Source organism: Podarcis cretensis (assembly GCF_951804945.1).
Source record: "Podarcis cretensis genome assembly, chromosome: 3".
Taxonomy (NCBI): Eukaryota; Metazoa; Chordata; class Lepidosauria; order Squamata; family Lacertidae; genus Podarcis; species Podarcis cretensis.
The window spans coordinates 59,455,317-59,473,681 of NC_137172.1; the positions used below are offsets into that span (position 1 = coordinate 59,455,317).

General features: G+C 41.1%; 1 protein-coding gene across 5 annotated transcripts in view; it reads right to left on the reverse strand.

The window, feature by feature from the left end:
* Positions 1-2,414: 2,414 nt before the first annotated feature.
* Positions 2,415-18,365, reverse strand: part of LOC307213538 (SAM and SH3 domain-containing protein 1-like) — a 529,506-nt gene continuing 513,555 nt past the window's right edge. For all 5 annotated transcript variants that reach the window (XM_079971495.1, XM_079971497.1, XM_079971498.1 and 2 more), the window contains exons 16-20: positions 15,821-15,971; positions 14,142-14,255; positions 10,490-11,574; positions 9,168-9,299; positions 2,415-7,860 (exon numbers count right to left, since the gene is read on the reverse strand). In XM_079971495.1, the coding sequence (XP_079827621.1) occupies positions 7,600-7,860; positions 9,168-9,299; positions 10,490-11,574; positions 14,142-14,255; positions 15,821-15,971 (1,743 nt within the window). In that variant the 3' untranslated portion in view covers positions 2,415-7,599. The remainder of the gene's footprint in view (positions 7,861-9,167; positions 9,300-10,489; positions 11,575-14,141; positions 14,256-15,820; positions 15,972-18,365) is intronic.

The window sequence follows — 18,365 nt, forward strand, 5'->3', positions numbered from 1 at the left end:
GATCCTGAACCAATGATGTCTTTCCATAGCAATTTGAGGTTTTCAAGCTATGCAGATTATGTTCCATTAGCAGATTAAAAACAAAAACCAGCCACATCATATAGAAGTTGCAGGGAAGAAACCCAGCCCAATTAATATTGTTGTTCATTTCATGTGAATGAGGAACATATTGGCTGTGTTCACATGTCATGGTTATATCATAGTTTACCATGAACATGAACATTGTTGGTGTTTTGCTGCTTGCCTAGTGAGAGCAACAAACCATGACTCTTGGCTTAATGTTATGTCTGAACCAGGGATCATGACTTGTTTCACTCAAAGCATGATGTGAATCCAAGGTTTGTTCTTGACTCACCAATCATGGCTTGTTTTGAGTGAAACCAAGCATGACTTTCATAGACATAAGGCAGGTATATATTAAAAAGATTTAAAGCAATAGGGTAATTTCTACCCTTTGGAAAATAGAACATTGTCAATTTTTGACTGAGGATTTGCTGTGTTATCTGTCTTTTGGAACTGAATGGTTTGCAGATGGCGTTCAGGAAGTGGTTTCTGTATTTTTGGAATGTGAATGTCATTCTTCACTAGTAACTTGGATTTGATCTTCGTATGTGCACATGTGCATACACATAGAGGAAATAAGAATACTTCTAGGATTTGTGCTTGACTCCAAAATATGACAGGCTGCAGCCATTTGGAAGGCATAATTCTTTCCAGTTAAAGGAATGTATAAGAGCAATTGCTGTCGCTGTCATGTTGCTTTTGTTTTTATTTCTATTTTGTTACTCAAAAGTAACTTGGAAACAGCCTGTTGCTGTATCATAACTCATCACAATTCTTGCAGGAAAAGCCCAGTGTCCTATTTCTAGTTAGCAGAACAGTGCCCTCTTGTGGAACAACCTACAGAGTCAGTGTTGACAGCAAAACGAAATCTAATTTTACTATGTAGCTATGAACACCTTATGTAGACTTCTGCATGTTCATTCTTTGAATAAGAGTTTATGATGCAACTGCCCAGGATAATTTCCAAGAGAGATTTTTTAAAACTGTAGTTGATGGACTTACACATTCAGCCTGGTCACCAAACAAATGAGAGCAGTAGTCTTGAACCAGCTGCTTACCAGCTACAATGGTACCTTGGTTCTCGAACTTAATCTGTTCCAGGAGTCCATTGGACTCCGTTCAAAAACCAAGGCACAGCTTCCGATTGACTGCAGGAGCTTTCTGCACTCAAGTTGAAGCCGCATTGGACGTTCAGGATACTTGGGGCAATTTTTATTCTGTGGAATATTTCTACCATTTGCTTTTTAAAAATCTTCCATTTCTATAAATAGTGTATTTTTTATTATGAACTGGTTACCCAGAGGTATGTCAGCAGACAAAAAGATTAAACCAGTGGGTCAGCTAGCAAAAACATCCATTTGTCCACTGTAGGAAAGAGGATGCTAGACCTAATATGCTTTTGGCCTGAGTTAATAAGAGATAATTTATCACACACCAGTGAGTTTTAATCCTCAGTTTGGGAGTCACAGCAATAATATAGTCAGATGGCTGGGCCCAGGCAGCCTAGTGGAGGTAGTTGACTGTTAATTTGGCAGGGATGGGGAAAAGCAGTTTGAAGTGAATGTGAACTCTTACAATGATTCCAAGCCTGAACTAGCAATGCAAGCCTGCATATTTGATTGTCATCACCACGGTCAAATAATAAATAATTTCTAAACAATTTGCTCCAGCCCTTCTCTTTCTTTGCAAGACTTTTTCACATTTCTAGCATTATGGGCAAACATGCTTCCTGGGTCAAAAGTAATTTTTGTAGCTTTTAAATATTGATAAATGGCCCAGAGGACTGTGGTCAATGGACAACCTAAACAGAAATAAATAAATTCAAGTAACATGTAAATCCATGAATGCCAGTTGAAGACATTTCTGTAATCTCCAAAGCCACAGAAGGAACATTGGAGATCAGGAAAGAATCAACAGCTGATATTCATGACTTCCCTGCTCATGTTCAGCCCCTGCAGATTCAGCAATGCTCTTTGCTAAACCCTATTGCGCGGATAGGAAAACTCTGTCCCCCAAAACTCAATGAAGCCCTCCATTCCTCTTTACCTGTCCATGGAAATCTCCCAAGGCCACTCCCCTCGCTTGGAGCTGCTTTGCAGCCTCCTATTCCTCTTTGTTGTCTGGATGGTGGACAGAGAGGAATGAGTGAGTAAATTAACATTTGTTGCTCCACCCACTTTTTCCTTCTGGAACTACCACTAGCATGCTCCCCCGATGGTTTGTTAGGAGGGCATGTGATCCTTAGGTTGAAACAGCTTCCCTACCCTTTCCCAAGCAACTTTGCACCTTACTGATCCTAATTCAGCTTTTATAATAAAAATTACTAACACTAACAAAGAAGATACATGAGCTTGAGAGAATTTATTTATTTTCCTATGAACAATAAGTCATAATTATAGAGAAGTTTTCATACACAGAAAATTCCTTTTGTTTACTCTTTTTGCTAAATGTAACAGAGCACAGTAATATTTACAAATTCGTAAGATTTTTTCCCCCTCCTCATTTTCTCTCATTTTTTATTATACACCGCTTTTTCAGGTTGAAGCAAACTGCAAAGACTTATTGGTACTGGTATATTACAGCTACTTACATTATTTAAGAACAGCAAATGGAGAAAAATAAGTTATTTAAATATTGATTCATATACAGAAAGTGCAACATTTGTTAGTTGTTACATAACTTGTTTAAAGTTTTCATTTTCCAAAAAGAGGTCTTGAGTATGAGTAAAAGTTAGCTTGGAGTCAATGCGTTTAGACTAAAAATAATACAATACAGATGTACAGCCATGACTTGGTGAATTGACCTTTATTCCTGCACTTAGATCTGTGTGAAAAGGGTTAATAAGGATTTGTGCTCCAGATCTTATTTCCAGAGTTTCCACTTGCACCAAAGCCAAGTTTACAATTACAAGTCTTTAGACCATCAGGCCTTACCTTGCTAACGTTATGATTTGATGCCAACTAAAACAGTATGACATGGAGACTTAAGTGGCCCTGTATGTCTAGAGACAAATTGAATTGGCACATATTTCTGGCTTTGTGTATTTTGACAGTCTCCAATCCAACATTTACCTGGAACCCTGCATGTAAGGAGATGGTGGTAAATAACATGCTATTGTTTACAGTGAGTTCATTGCTGTACATAATGTTTAAGAGGTACCTAACTTTTTAAGGCTTTCCCAGGATCAATATATATACTGTTGAAATGGTCAACTGCTAAATCAACAATAAACTAAAATAATCTGTAAGCAAAAGTCTAACTCAAGGATGAACAAATTGTAAAAACATTTAAAAGCAATGTATATATTTTAAAAATCAGGAAAATTTGCACTGGATTTGTAAACAGGCATAGAAGTTCTACCCCTTTGTCATTCAGTTTAAGCAATCATCATTGTTCCATTCCTAACATAGCTTAGGGATATTAATGTATACAATGCTTTCGATAAGAGTGAACACTGGTTTTTCCCTTTCCTTTCATTCAAGTTTGAACCAGTAAGGCAGCTTCTGTAGCCTAACAAATTTAGATTGTGTTTGTTGTTTAAAAGAACAGGTGTTGTTGGCTTCTTTCCTTTGCTCAATTTGCTCTTTTAAAAAGCAATTGCCTTTTGAGGGTGTATCTAGAAAAGGAGAAAAAACTTTGAGGTGAGGGCTGCATTCTGTCAGGGGACAGAGGTCAGGGGTTGCATACGGGCCTATGGAGGGGTGACACCCCATTCACACTAACCCACCCACATTTTCCCATGCAACTAATACCTCTGTTCACACACTTCTCAGGGCTATGCTTTCCTTTCACAGGCTCCAGCAGGGAAAGTCTCCACCAGCAGCTTGCTGTTGAGGGTGCAGAGGAACTGCGGAGGAGATGGAAACCTGATGCAGGCCACATCTCACATACGTGCCCCCGATTCAGAAGGATAAATATTGCAAGGTACTCATTTTTTAAATATTTGTTTTAAAACACAACCTAACACCTAAATGAAAATCCTGTTGGTCATACCACATGTATTTGCAATCATATGACCCAAATTCAGTGTACCACATGTGCTCTGATGTACTTTGTGTATTGCTTCATTAACTTCAATTCCAGTAACACATTTGTAAATGTAAATGAATGTCCACGATCTACTTTCTCCATTTAATAAATGGAACACTGTTTCCAAGTGTGGCAGCTGTGTGCACATCAAAATACATTGAACAGATTTGTTGGAAGCGGTACATTTTGGGGGTCCTAAGGTCCTTGACATGGGTGGAACTGTGGTCTAAACCACATAGCGTAGGGCTTGCCAATCAGAAGGTCAGCGGTTTGAATCCCTGCAACAGGGTGAGCTCCCATTGTTCGGTCCCAGCTCCTTCCTACCTAACAGTTCGAAGGCACATCAAGTGCAAGTAGATAAATAGGTACCGCTCCAGCAGGAAAGTAAACGGCGTTTCTGTGTGCTGCTCCGGTTCGCCAGAAGCGGCTTAGTCATGCTGTCCACATGACCCAGAAGCTGTCGGCGGACAAACGCCGGCTCCCTTGGCCTATAGAGCGAGATGAGCGCTGCAACCCCAGGGTCGTCCGCGACTGGACCTAATGGTCAGGGGTACATTTACATATACCTTTAAGGTCCTTGACAGTCAGAAGTCAAAGGGGCCACTTGCTATGTTACGTTTTTTACTGTGTGAAAATATTATTGTAAAGCACACCCCTACCAAAAATGGGCATCTGGGAATTAGCATTGCATATGACAGTCTTGGAGACAGACAATACATGTTGCCACCAAGGAATGTTTCTACTTGGTCCACATGAATCAACTGACATGTAATGTGAGAAATGACTTATTTTAGTGACTGCTTAATGTGCACAATTACTTGCCACTACAGACAGTTGCAGGTGCAAGGCACTTTTCTGGAGATAGCATAATTTGGGGGGCCAGTAATAGTGAGGGAGGAAGAATATGTTAAATCCTCTTTATATGAAGCCTCACTTCCCATGCACCATGTGATCTGTTTTGCCCATATTTATATCTATGCTGGTAGAAAGGGTCATATTAGTCTATTGCAAAAGCAGTCTTATTGCTTCAAATGTATTATGGTCAACATCCACAGGTTTAGTCTGTAAATCTACTTAAATGGAAAGTGGACCTGAAAGCAATGTGTCATTGTCTGTGTATGGATACTGGAAGTATTTACGGTACTTTTAAACTACACTGTCCATATTAACATGATTGCATGGAGGACAGCTGTATCCATATTACATAGCCCAGCATACTAAGCTTAAATACTGGACATGATTCAGTTAAATTGAAGCACCCTGAAGTCCCTTTTCATTGCTTGAATGCTCTAGTTTCAAAGAGCTAACTTCAACTGGCTTGTGCTCATCATGTGGAAGCTAACCTATGCTGGTATCTTTCAGACCCATGGTATTAGGCCCCAAGTGAAAACCTTTTCAGAAAATGAAACTTTTTGTGTACTTCAACACTTTTGGAAGCTTGTTCCATGTACTTTAATGGATGCACTTTTAAACAAGTTTATTTAGGATTAAAGCCTTAACAACTGCTTTTGTCAATTTGTTAACTTACTAACCTCCCTCGGCCCCGGCCACACATTCAACTGTCTCACATTCTCTACAGCCATCCTGTTAAAGCGTCTCTCTTCCTTATGTCTCATCAAAGGAAAGAAAATCCAGAGCAGCTTTGGATACCTCGGTTTAAACTACTTTATAATGATGTATTTTTTTAAAGCTAAAAGCAAAACAAGTCAAAAACACTTTTGGGGAAGGCTGTGTGCCTTTGTGACCCAACTTTCCTCTTAAGGTTGAATGTGCTTCAAGAAGTTGTATAAACTACTTTCTTTTCAGAGGCAGGACAAAGCAAGTGAGTTAGAGAAGAGACGAGACTTGCGTAAAATTACAAAGGAGCTTTGAACCAGATCTGCGTTTCCAATTCATCTTCCAGTTTACTTGCTGTTATTTATCCTGAGAAGCCTCTACAATTTTAGCTTGTTAATGGATGCTAAAGAATAATCTAGATACATTAGAACTCAAGCTGAGCTTATTTGGTATACAAAATGTCTGGCCATGTACAAAAATAAACTTCATCTATATTCACAGAAGGGAGTAAGAGATTCTACACTGCATTGTTTAATAGTTTTAGAAAACAAGAACATGGGGAAGAAAGAACAAGCTGTTTCAGCATCCCAGGTGAACCTAAGTAGAGCCCTGCTGGATCAGAATAAAGGCTCATCTAGTTTAGCAGCCTGTTCGCACAGTGCCAACCAGATGGCTTTTACTCTAATTGTCATTTTAACACCCAATAATAGAGGTATTATATTTACTTCTTGCAAGAATGACAGCTTAAAGTTTGTTTTCCCCATCAATACAATGGAATGTGTTTCTTGTTCTGGTACTGTGTCAGACACACAATTTTCTTATCAGTTAATTTACTTCCCTGGATAACCTTTCGTTTTTTCAGAGACCAATGTTTTCATTGATATGGTCAGGATACCAAGTCAAAGCTGCAGCATTTCAACTGACAATATAATACAGTACACCAAATTGCAAGTAACATGAAAAACCTTTTTTTTATAATTATATATGTACATACACAAGGCAAAATATATTTTAGCCTTTTAGTAATACCAGCATACGAACTGCCATAAACAAGTTGTTAGCCTGAGAACCAAAATCTGACTTCAAAAAGAAAACTTTACAAAACAGATGTTACAATCTACAATAACAGCTATAAGACACAAACCTGTCAGGTGCCAAATAATAGTGACAACAATGAAATGCCTCTGAAACACGAATGCTGTAAGTGAACTGCTCAAAAGCATTTTAAGGCAAATAAAAAGCTGAGTGCTAAAGAAGCAGTTATAAAAATGACTTTAATTCTATACAAATAAGGAATTTTCTGAGTTGGTCTTGGAAATTGCACTGGCATAAAAGGAGATCCACAATAAAACTAAATCCATTGAGGATCTTTGGCCTACCTAGAGGCTCAGAAACCTGAAAAAAACCCACCAAACACAGGAAGGAGTTTTATTTATTTATGTAAAACGAATTGGTGGATTGAAAAGGATAAACATAAGCTACTATGAAGAGATGTAATGTTTAAGATTTTTACTTGTAAAAACACCCCCTGGGGTGTTTGTTTGCTTAGGACTGTAGATCCATGATTTATCAATGAGCTGCACTTTAACAAATGAGCAGCCCCAACTCTACTCCTCCAAGTTCCTGGGGCTTAAAAGTTGATGTAAAGTTCCCTTTTTTGTAATGGACATGCATATTCTGAAATGGGTCGAAGCCAGCCTCAGTCTTTAAGAAATTAACATAACTGTGCCTTTTCTTTAAGGGGTAATCAGAAAGCACCATTTCCCTCTCAAAACAACTTCTTATATTCTCCTTTGTGAATCGTTGACAGAGAAACACAAGGGCCTCAACGTCTTCCCAAAGACCTCCATTGCCTGATGCCAAAGAGCTTTCTGGAGAAATTAAAGATGAAATTGACATGGTAGGAAACTCTGGCTTTTCCAACTGGCAGATGCTATGTTTCAGAGTGTGTTATATTGTCTCTGGGTTGAGGGTACTGAGTAGTCTTGCTGCTGCCAAAAGCTTGCTTATGTGCCTCTCCTCTGTGATGCCAGCCTCATGAAGTGATGTTTTTGACAGAGAAGGCACTTTGCTTAGGTCATCAATTCCTGCAGCCATGAAGGAGCTTGAGTACATCGGAAGGCCAATAGAAACCAGCCAGTCGGCTATGGAAGTGATATGGCCGGGGGACACAGGTTTTCGACAGATTTCAGTGAGGCCTCCACTTGGAATCTGTAGCAAGAGAAAATGCAATATAACCAACTGGTTGACTTTTTCTTTTTTAAAAAAACTGTAACATGGGGCTTACTTCCAAGAGGTATCTGTAATGCTATATTGTGAAGCAGATATCTGGGCATTTTGAAGCAGTCCTTTAGCTTAGCAGTACCATTTACTAGATACTATCTTGCTTAGTCACCTCAAAATTGGGGCTGTGCAATGTCAACTTTTCAACATTGCGATGTATCACCAGCCAAACACTGCGATCTGATGATATACCACAATGGTGAAACGGAGGGAGGAACAAGCTGCATTGGAGTTGGGCTGAAATTGCAACCAAGGGAGATGAGGTGGTTTCACTCAGTGCCTTGCAGGGCTAATGCAGTTTGTTCCTCCCTCTGGGTGTGGAGGGAACAAGCTACTGAGGTGAGCGGGGGGTGGGGGTTCTCTCAAAGGCGCATGGCTGCCTTCGTCCAAGCAGGCGTGCTGCATCCTTACTCCTAGGGTGACTGACCACCCAGGAGGAAAGACGCAGCCCGCATGCCCTCCCCCAGCAAAGGCAGCGATAGCCAAGTGCATGGAGCCTGTCAGACTCTGTTTGCAGGACTGCCTCTGCCTGGCAGAGGTGGGCTACCTCTTTCTCCCGAAGAGGTGGCCCGCCCTGTGGGGCTGAGGCAGAGGTGGGTGGCTTCATTAAACTGCTCCACTGAGGACGGACGGCTGCGTCCCCTCAGCAGAGTGGTCTAAATATACCACCTGCTAGAGCTATGAGGGCCAGAGCGGCTGCTGTTTCCTCTGCGATATACTGCCAGGTGAAGTAGCCATTGCACTCTGGCCCTCATACCTGTCCTGGGCGATGTATTGATACATCATCGCCCAGGCCTACTCAAAATACACATTTTCTTTCCTCCCCCCCCCCAATTTCTTTTCTGCTGCTACAGTTCCTCAATCAAAATCATGCAAGTTCACAAATCCAGCTTCATTGGCAGCAGCAGCAACTATAATGTACACTGTTTAACTTGAATGTTCCTCTGGGTTTCCATATTTCATGGCCATCACTTGTGGTGTTAACTCATATAATCCTTTCTTACTGGCAGAAAATCAGCAATGTCTCATCAGCAATAGAAACAGCATCAAAAATTCTTTGCATATGAAAAATTAAGAAGCCAAGGCTAGAATCTTATTTGTTTTTCTTTTAAAATGTAGATCATTCACAAATAGTTTCTCCAACCTGCAATCAGACGTGCTAAAGCCCCAGAACTCCATGCTGTTTAGCTTTCATTTCCCATTCCTTGGAACTAGATCACTGAATGTAGACTTACCGCCATGCGGTGTTGCTTCCTCAGCTGCTTCACCCGAATCTGGTCTAGGTTTGTAGCAACATCCTTTACAGCGTGCTCTAAGTCTTCAGAGTACCTTTGTACCAAAAGTTCAGGAATCCCACAGCGGCCATGCTGCAGCCAGAGATGAGTGATAAAGGCAGGGGGGTTCAAGTTAATCAATGTGTCTCTTCACATAATAATAACAAAATGGTTGGCCCCTTTGCATTAAGAAACTACAGTGGTGCCCCGCAAGACGAATGCCTCGCAAGATGAAAAACCCGCTAGACGAAAGGGTTTTCCGTTTTTCGAGGCACTTCGCAAGACGAATTTCTCTGTGGGCTTGCTTCGCAAGACGAAAACGTCTTGCGAGTCTTGCGATTTTTTTCGCTTTCCCCCCCTTTTTCTAAGCTGCTAAGCTGCTAATAGCCGCTTTGCCGCTAATAGCGCTAATCCGCTAATAGGGTTGCTTCGCAAGACAAAAAAACCACTAGACGAAGAGACTCGCGGAACGGATTCTTTTCGTCTTGCGAGGCACCACTGTATAATAGGTTTAAGTGTGTTCTTTCTTCAGTTGCACAGAAAATTACCTTTACGAGATTTGTTCATTTACTTCAATGATTTGTAGAGAGGAGGTTGTGAGTCTTAAATCTCAAATATATATTCCTTATAAAGGTTTATTAAAATTTTTGGGAAAGTATAACTCGATATGCTACTTTGTTTGAGAACTATGGCTGATAACTCAGAAAAAGTGCTCTCTGAAGTCAACCACTTTAAAAGACCTGTTGAGTTCTACATTATTAAGTCTAAATTTAATACAACTGAAATATCCTTAACTTTTGCTTGGCTGTGCCCAAGTCAAATAATGGACAAATGAACATTTCAGGCCTTGTTGCCACATGGCAGAGGCTGCTTTTTATATGCTACTAACATTAATACTGACATTATTCAGTAATTTATTATATAATGTTACAGAGCTGAGAGCTCTAAGAGCCAATGTGCATATGACCACCATAGGGGAGACTACTTCAAATACTGAATTGTTTTACATGCAGTGGCTAATCACATGGATGAAACAAGCACCTAAAATGAAAAGCGAATTGTTGAATGCCAAATCTGCATGGTATACACATGGAGCCATTTAAGATTGCTTCACACTGTGTCTGAAATGTATGAAAAGTTTTAAGAATGTTTAGTCTAATATATCTTTCATTTTAATTGCCAGTTTAAGGCCATTTTTAAGGAACAGCTCCAACACTCAAGTGGGGAAGGAAACAACGCAAATATGAACAGATTAAACATTTCTCAGCCTCCTCACACTGTACCTTGTCAGAATATGGGTCTTCTGTGAGATCAATATCTTCAGATTGCAGCTTGTTTTCTATCAACATTTCCAGATCCAGTCCTCTATTAGAAGAGATTTTTCTCACTGACAAAGGATCAAGTTTTAGCACATGTTGCTGGACAGTAGCAGTCTCTGGAAGATCTGAAAACCAAGGAGGTCGTACGCCTGAAGGACTACTGGGCTCCTGCCCAGGAGATGATCTACACACAGTCAGCACATTGGAATCGGAGGAGCCAGGCTGGAGGCTCTTTTTCGCTGGCAAGGATGGCACATCTGGACAAGAAAGGGCTGAGGGGAGGTGACAGTGTCCATTAGAAAGGCGTTCTCTGCTTTTTTTGACAGGGACTGGTGGTGGCTGTGAAGATGTTTTTGGCTGTGCTCTTGTCTCACCCGTGCCCTTCTGATCAGCTTCCTTGGGGAAGGGAGAATGATTGGCCCTTCCAAGATCATGCGTGGTCTTTTTGAAGTTTTCAAAAGTAGTCCAAGTTACACCACGGGAAAGTGAAGATGAATGAACTCCGCAATTCTGAGGCAGAAACAGTGGGAATGTTCCACTGGAAGGAATGGTTGCAGAGAAGTGCAGTTCCTTTGCTTTCCCCTTAAGAGAATCCACACCTGCTTTGCTCTGCTCAGCCATCAACTGTTCTGCCATGTGCATACCTCCAGAGCCAGTTGGCATGTTTGTTAAATCCAGTGCGCCTTGAGGGAAAACATCCAGCTTCTTTGCAGAGTCGGGGCCAGCTTCTCCATGAAGGTCACCAAGAGAATGAGATCTTGGCCACATGTGAACCTTCTGAGCGCCTTCTAGAGTCTCACAGCTCCGACAGATACCAACTGGTAAACTTCTGCGGTTCTTCTTGAGGACGGTGATTGCTGGGGGCTTGAGGCAGCTTTTCAGAACATGATTTGTACAAGTGAACTGTGTCTTCTCTCCTTGCTGAGGGACATCTATTGATTTAGTTAAGGGCAGGGTTGGATAATTTGCCCGTGGATTTCTGTGGAAATCTTTAAAACTGTATTCAGAAGCCAACTTTGAGGGTAAGACACAAGGCTTTCGAGTTTTAGCTGAAACAAAAAGAGGACAAATATTTATGACTTGTGGAAGTAATGTGCAAAAGAAAGGTTTAAATATATCATTTCTACTGGATTTTGCTGTACAAATAAAATAGAACTTCATGAGAAAAACACATAAAAACTAAACCAAACCAAGAGTAGCATGGGATGTTTACACTGTCCTGTGATCCTTTGTTAAGACAACTTGTTATGAGGACTCTGTTTAAAATATGTATGTCATTGATTTTCTATAAACCAAACAATAGTGGTATGCTGTCTTGTCATTTGCTTAAATTAAATGCAATGTCACACTGTATTATAACTTATTTATAACACCAACATGTGTCACTAGTCAAGGAAGCAGCACTGATAACATAAGTAATAAACATAAACCATGTTGTCTCAAACTTGACCTCTAACCACTCTACTGTGCTGAGTTAGCCTCATTATAAGGTCTATTAGCCCAAAAGTAAATATGGGCTACAAACCTGCTTTTTATTTGCACAGTATTTTCTTGTGTCATAATTTATTTCATTTCATCTTCATTTATTCATGTGACTTCAGTTCAGAAAATAGGTTTTTCTGGATCATCTGAAGTCTGTCTACATGAATCCTTTAATCAGGGAACCTTGTGGAGCCCAAGGACCCTAGAGGTAAGAATACACTACCCTACAAAGTTAAAGTTCTTCTTTTAAAGGAATGGATGTTTCATTCAATGCATGTACAATTTAGAGCTTTATCTTCAAAATGCTAAACTTTGGCATTGAATAATACACAGTTGACTGCTTTGAATCTGCATAGAATTCACATTCAGTGCAGAACACAATGTCTTCAGAAGTCTCAAAGCACAGGCAGAAAGAAAGAAAATTTTTAATCTAAAATAGAACACTGCATCTCCCTTGTTTTTTTCTTGCTATAAAGAATAATCAGAAAGCTTTAGAAGCTGGTGGTGGTCATGAAGAAAGTGGATGCTATTTCCTAACAGTAAATGGCTGTTTTCAAAGTTTCCAAAGGTTTCCAAAATAGTTTTCAATCTAGGCTCCCAACACCTTTTTCATTGAAAAAGCCTGCGCTCATTACAAAATTTTTGCATTAAAGAGCAGAGAATGGGAGAAGCATTGATACTTGTATGAGGGCAAAATTAACTGGGTTATTCCTTTCTGGTGTTACATGTCCATATTTGCAATATTGCGTGGCAGCCTCATGGAACCCCACATAAGTTGGCCTCTTGAGTAAGGCACCACTCAGAAATGGGGCTTACTTAAGTATGCTGTTGCATGTGAGACCTGCTTACAAGGAAGTGTCTAATATGGATTTTACAAGAAGGTTATGGCAAAGGACATGTCACAGTTGAGGGAAAATCAACTTTTAATATCAGAAAGATGTCCAGGATTTTGTTAGGGTTCCTCCAGATTTAAAACAAACCCTAGTATTCATGGCATGCGAGTTCACCAATGTCTGCTCATTGCTTGAGGAGTACAGCAGTCCTTAGAAAAGAGTCAGAGACTCCACAGCAGCCCCCCCCCCAATATTACTTCGCACTGCTTCAGAAGCAGTGCTTATCATGGCAAGCAATTCAGCTGCAAAGATCCAATATATCCATCACCATTGTTTCTGTGCACCATGCCTGCGCTCCTTACATAACATCCACAGGAGTCAGAAAACACTTCATCCTGAACTTATAGCAGAAGTGACATGAAAAGATTGTGAAAACTGGTCATCATCTGGTAACATGGATTGGGAAGAAATGAAAAAATAAACAACTTGGGAACCAGGATGCTAGGAGAGCAAGGAGGACTGCTATCCTTCTGCAAAGAAGTAACTCTATATAAATCTTTATTACAGAGGCTGGGAATATTTTTGTGTAACGTGTCTCTTCTAGCTGCTACTCTCCACTGGAGAGAAGCTTATATGGGTCCCAATGTCAGCTTTCTTCTGAGAGCTCATGGTAGCTTCAAGTAGAGAGGGGGATTTAATCTGAACTGCGGCATTGAGGGAGAATAGTAAAGGCCTGGTCCCAATCCCAGATTGAGGACCCCCCAACGCTCTTTAATGTTAATGCAATTAACATCTAGCCTTAAGACAGGTATATGAGCAAAGGCAGACAATCAATACAAAAATAGAATCTTTGATAATAAACATTCTTCAGTCCCTGTAAGTGTGTGAGCTAGTTCCTCATTCACAGCACTCCCTTGTTATTCTTTTGTATCACAGAAGTAAATGTCCTCCAGCAAATAAAATGAGTGTGGCATCAAACTGATCTGGAGGCAGTGCTCTTTATTCTCTCTCTTGACATGAAAAAGCAGTAATATGAAAGATAATGCTGAAAAACACTGCTGGGAGGGAAGCACGTTTTGCTCACTGCCTTGAAACTGTGCTTCGACTGACAATGTAAGATTCACTAAATAAGTATGTAGGGATGGGAAAACAAGGCCACACACAAGTCCGCCGTTAAATTATAGAGAGCAAAAGCAGAGCCAAAGAGTTTGCATGATTGCTTTTCTCAGCCACAAGAGTGCCCTGTGGCCCCTTTAACAAATCTGGCATGCTTTTTGATATGGATATAGATCAATTGTTACCATTCTCCAGGTTTTCACTGCTTTCATAGCAGCCTGAATCCCGGGGAGAACATCCACTTAAGCCCTGACCATCTATGAGGAGTTTCTCCTGAGAACCTGACTGGTCACTGTTACCTGGAGTAGAGAAAGGAAAGAGAGGAAGTAAGAAGGCATAACTTACACAAAGAACAGTGCTAATAACCTCACTTCTGTCTTACCAAAATACCCAGCAGCATACTAAAAAGACATCTTTATGTAAGAGCCATGAGTTGTTTTCAGCAGCAGATAATGCAGGAGTACTGAGAGGCCTGAGAGGACATAGTGGAAGAAGGGAGTAGGGGTGAGAGTCGATTACTGGGAAAAATTGCAGCAACTTGATGTGCTAGGCAGCGGATCACATGGCCGTAATGGACCTAACCTGCACCTGCAGATATGACTAAAACAGTTGTGCGTGTTTTATTATGTTTTCAGTATTCTTTTTTCAAATTTAAATTAAAATAAAATCCAGGATTCACAAGCAACCCTTGAACTGTATTCTATATAGTTTTTTGGGCTTTACACCCTGACACAGCATATCCAGAAAACAAAGGGCGGTGGAGAGAGAAATGTGCTGCTTCTGCTGAAGTTGTAGAGGTAAGGGTGGGTGGAGTATGTTTTGGAATCTGTTGGGAAGAGCCAAGATATCTTTTTGAGTTGGAGGATAATTTCAGAGCTTCATTATAGGTGATCTTTACAAGCCTCCCACAGCTTATACCCAAGCCTAAGTTTGAAGAACTTTGTAAGCATATCTAGTTATGAGTAGTTTCACCTGTGCTTATATGGAAATTCATCTGACCTCAATGGCACTTATTCCCTAGTAAACAATGGTCCTTCCATATTGTCAAGTATTTCCATACAACCTTGACTTTTTCTTACAAAAAGCTGTTATTTACATGATCTCCCAAACTCATTTCTTATTTTGTCTCGAACTGCTATCAGGCTTCCTCTTGTGTAGTGTTCTCCAACTTGGTGCCCTGCAGATGTTTTAGACTGCATCTCCATCACCCTCATCCACCCAGTCCAACACTTCTGGAAGATACCAGGTTGGAGAACCCTGCTGTGGTGCATTGGCTGCTGCTAGAAAAGGTTAAAAAGTAGCAGTAATTTGCAAAACCCTTCTAATGAAATTTGCAGTTTCTGATATTTCCATTGAAATCCAGATTTCTAGATGACTTAATGCACATTTTCATTACAAACTATGTAAATTATAGCTAGCAAAGTTAGAAGGGAAATAATGAGTCATTACTAATATGAAATTACTCTACAAATGAAATCACTATCACTAAGTTGTAATTCAGAGTTGGAAGACGGGATGGATCCTGAAATAAGCATGTAGTAACTGGGCTGGTGGCAGCTGGGTTGTGGCATGGAAGGCTGAGGCAGAAGGAAGAATTGCCTCTCCCTGTCTTGGGAAGGAGGGTCCTTCCTTTTCCCTCAGTTCCCCCTGCTACAGCCAAACTCATTCAAGCAAGGAGAGCCTTTTCAAAGGGTGGATGTTGATGGGGAAAGAGGAGGTGGGACGTGAACTTCTACAAGCCATGTTGTGTATACTTTTCTTTGGATCCAATCCATTGGAATTACTACAGCTACAGTTTCCCAACCCCCAAGTGGTTACAAATCCTTAGCTGTGCATTAGAGAAGAAATTCAAAGCCTCACTCACTATCATATTCCTGTAGCAGTTCAACTGCTGTCAGGAGAACAGCTCTGTGCTGTGGGTCCCGTATGTTGAGCTCATCCAAGTCTTCTTCCTCTAGGAGCTTGAAAGTGTCCAGGTCTTCATAGCCATTGAATAAAAAGGTGGGCATGTGCTCCTGTGGCATAGGAAGAGAACAGTTGTGGCACATAAGAAGGAAACAGCAGTGCAGAACTACTCAAAACAAGATGCCACTTTCCATGCCATCCATACATTTTCTACCTTTCTGATCAGTGATTACAGGTGGTTATTTATACTGATTGCAGGTAACATAAAGAATCTCTCAAGTAACTCTGTACCCACTAGATGAAATAAAGATTGTAGTATTACAGGTAGACTTCAGACAGTACAAAGTTCTACTGGCAACTGGTTCTGTATGTTATGGGCAGCCAGTGTAGAGCCTGCTGTTGCATATGTGTCTGCAGAGGTCTTTCTTGGTGGCCACAGGGTCCTGTCCCTGCTGCTGAAATTAGACTTGAAAAGAAGCCTTCTTGAGCAGGGGTGATTTTGGGTGTGGGTGTGTTCCGGCTGGGAAGGATGTGCCTACAACAGTTTTTCTGGTTTGTAAATGTGCTCAGGGGCCTCAAAAGTCTGGCAACCCCTGAATCACCATATTTTTTGTCCCACAGGACGCTCCGTCCCATAGGACGCACCTAGTTTTTTGGAGGGGAAATAAAGGAATTTCCCCCCCCTTTATTTCCCCCCCCCCAAACCAGGTCGGGGAAACCAAACCAGGTCGGGGAACAGTGGTATGGCGGCGCTCCATCTCCCCGCTGTCCCCCGAGCTTGTGGGGCTGGCACTGGGGACAAGCGCGCTTCCCCCCAGCGCCAGCCTCCAAACCAGGTCGGGGAACAGCGGGATGGCGGCGCTGCGCCTCCCCGCTGTCCCCCGAGCTTGTGGGGCTGGTCGATGTCTGCCCAAAGCGCGGGGCGCTCTGCTTCAGCGCGCTCCGCGCTCCGTGCAGCAGGCTTGTTGATAGCTTCCTGAAGCCTGGAGAGCGAGAGGGGTCGGTGCGCACCGACCCCTCTCCCTCTCCAAGCTTCAGCGAAAGCCTGTATTCGTCCCATAAGACGCACACAGATTTCCCCTTCATTTTTGGAGGGGAAAAAGTGCGTCCTATAGGGCAAAAAATACGGTATGTGATTCTTTGTTAAGAACATAGTATGACATTACCAGAGGTTGTCATCTGTAATGGTAGCGAACTACTCTACATCAAAGTTGTGCATTGCAGAAATCTATGCCTGATTTAAACATTAAATTGGTTGAACTCCTTGTGGGGAAAGATTACTGCCAATACATAACACTGGTGCTTAAAAGCTGCTTCTTCTTCTTTTTGGCATACCAATACAGTCAAACCTCTGTTCCCGAATGGCTCTGTTTTCGAACGTTTTGGCTCCTGAATGCCGAAAACCCAGAAGCAAATGCTCCGGTTTTCGGAAGCCGAATGTCTGACCCGGCTTCCGCTTGAGTGCAGGAAGCTCGTGCAACCAATTGGAAGCTGTGCCTTGGTTGTCAAACATTTCGGAAGCTGAATGGGCTTCCGGAACAGTTTACGTTCGACAGCCAAGTTTTGACTGTACATTACCAGGTCAAGTTCAAAGTTCTTAACTTTTGGTCTGTTATGTCATTTAATATAACCTTCTCATTTCTACGATTAATGTACAGACACATAGTGGTAAAGAGAGTAAGTGAGCCTTGCAAACACCAAGCAGGTAGTGGTACAGAAAGGATGGTTCAAAAACCGTTTGTTCTTTTATTCAGTCCATTTTTAAGTTTAAGCTAGCTTCGAAACAGAAGGTGATCACAGCTGCTGTGGTTGTCAATGATGCTCCAAAAAGACTCATCCTCCAAAAAGACAATTAAGTAACAAATGGATCTTGGAAATTTACTAGCACCACATTAAAAAAATCACGATAATTGCAGGATAATCTCCCCTTTCCAGCCCAGCATCAGTTCAACAAAACAAGAAAAGGAAACTATTTTTAAAATATAGGAACAAGCCTTTTCAATCTATTTAAAAGTAATAAGAATCATAAGATTTTACTGCAAAATATAATACCTTGGGAAGAAAGCAGATTTATCCACCCACCCTCATGCCATCATATATGCATGTTAGCTGAGAAAAGTAATGATTTTAAGCTTGCAGATGCCTCAGAGGGGTCTGAGGATTTGTGTTTTTTTTAAAGACAAGTAAGGGCAGCATTATATTAAAAATGCAGTCATGTTCAAATATAATTCACGTTAAACTTTCAGAAAGTAAGAAAACAAACCTTTGTAATCCTTTCTCTCCTGCTTCAAGCTTTAGCTTGTGACTCAATAAATTATGTAACAAGCAAGAAATGGAGGAGATGCTGTTGTATAACAAGAGTAGTGATTACACATCCCACTTTGGATTTCAGGAAGTGACGCCTTCTGGGGATGGTTGTGGGAAGCAGGGGTAGGGAAGGGCAAGCTTGAACATTTTCAACTTGAGGTTGTTTTCAGTTAGAAGACACAGTTGTGGCTCCAGAG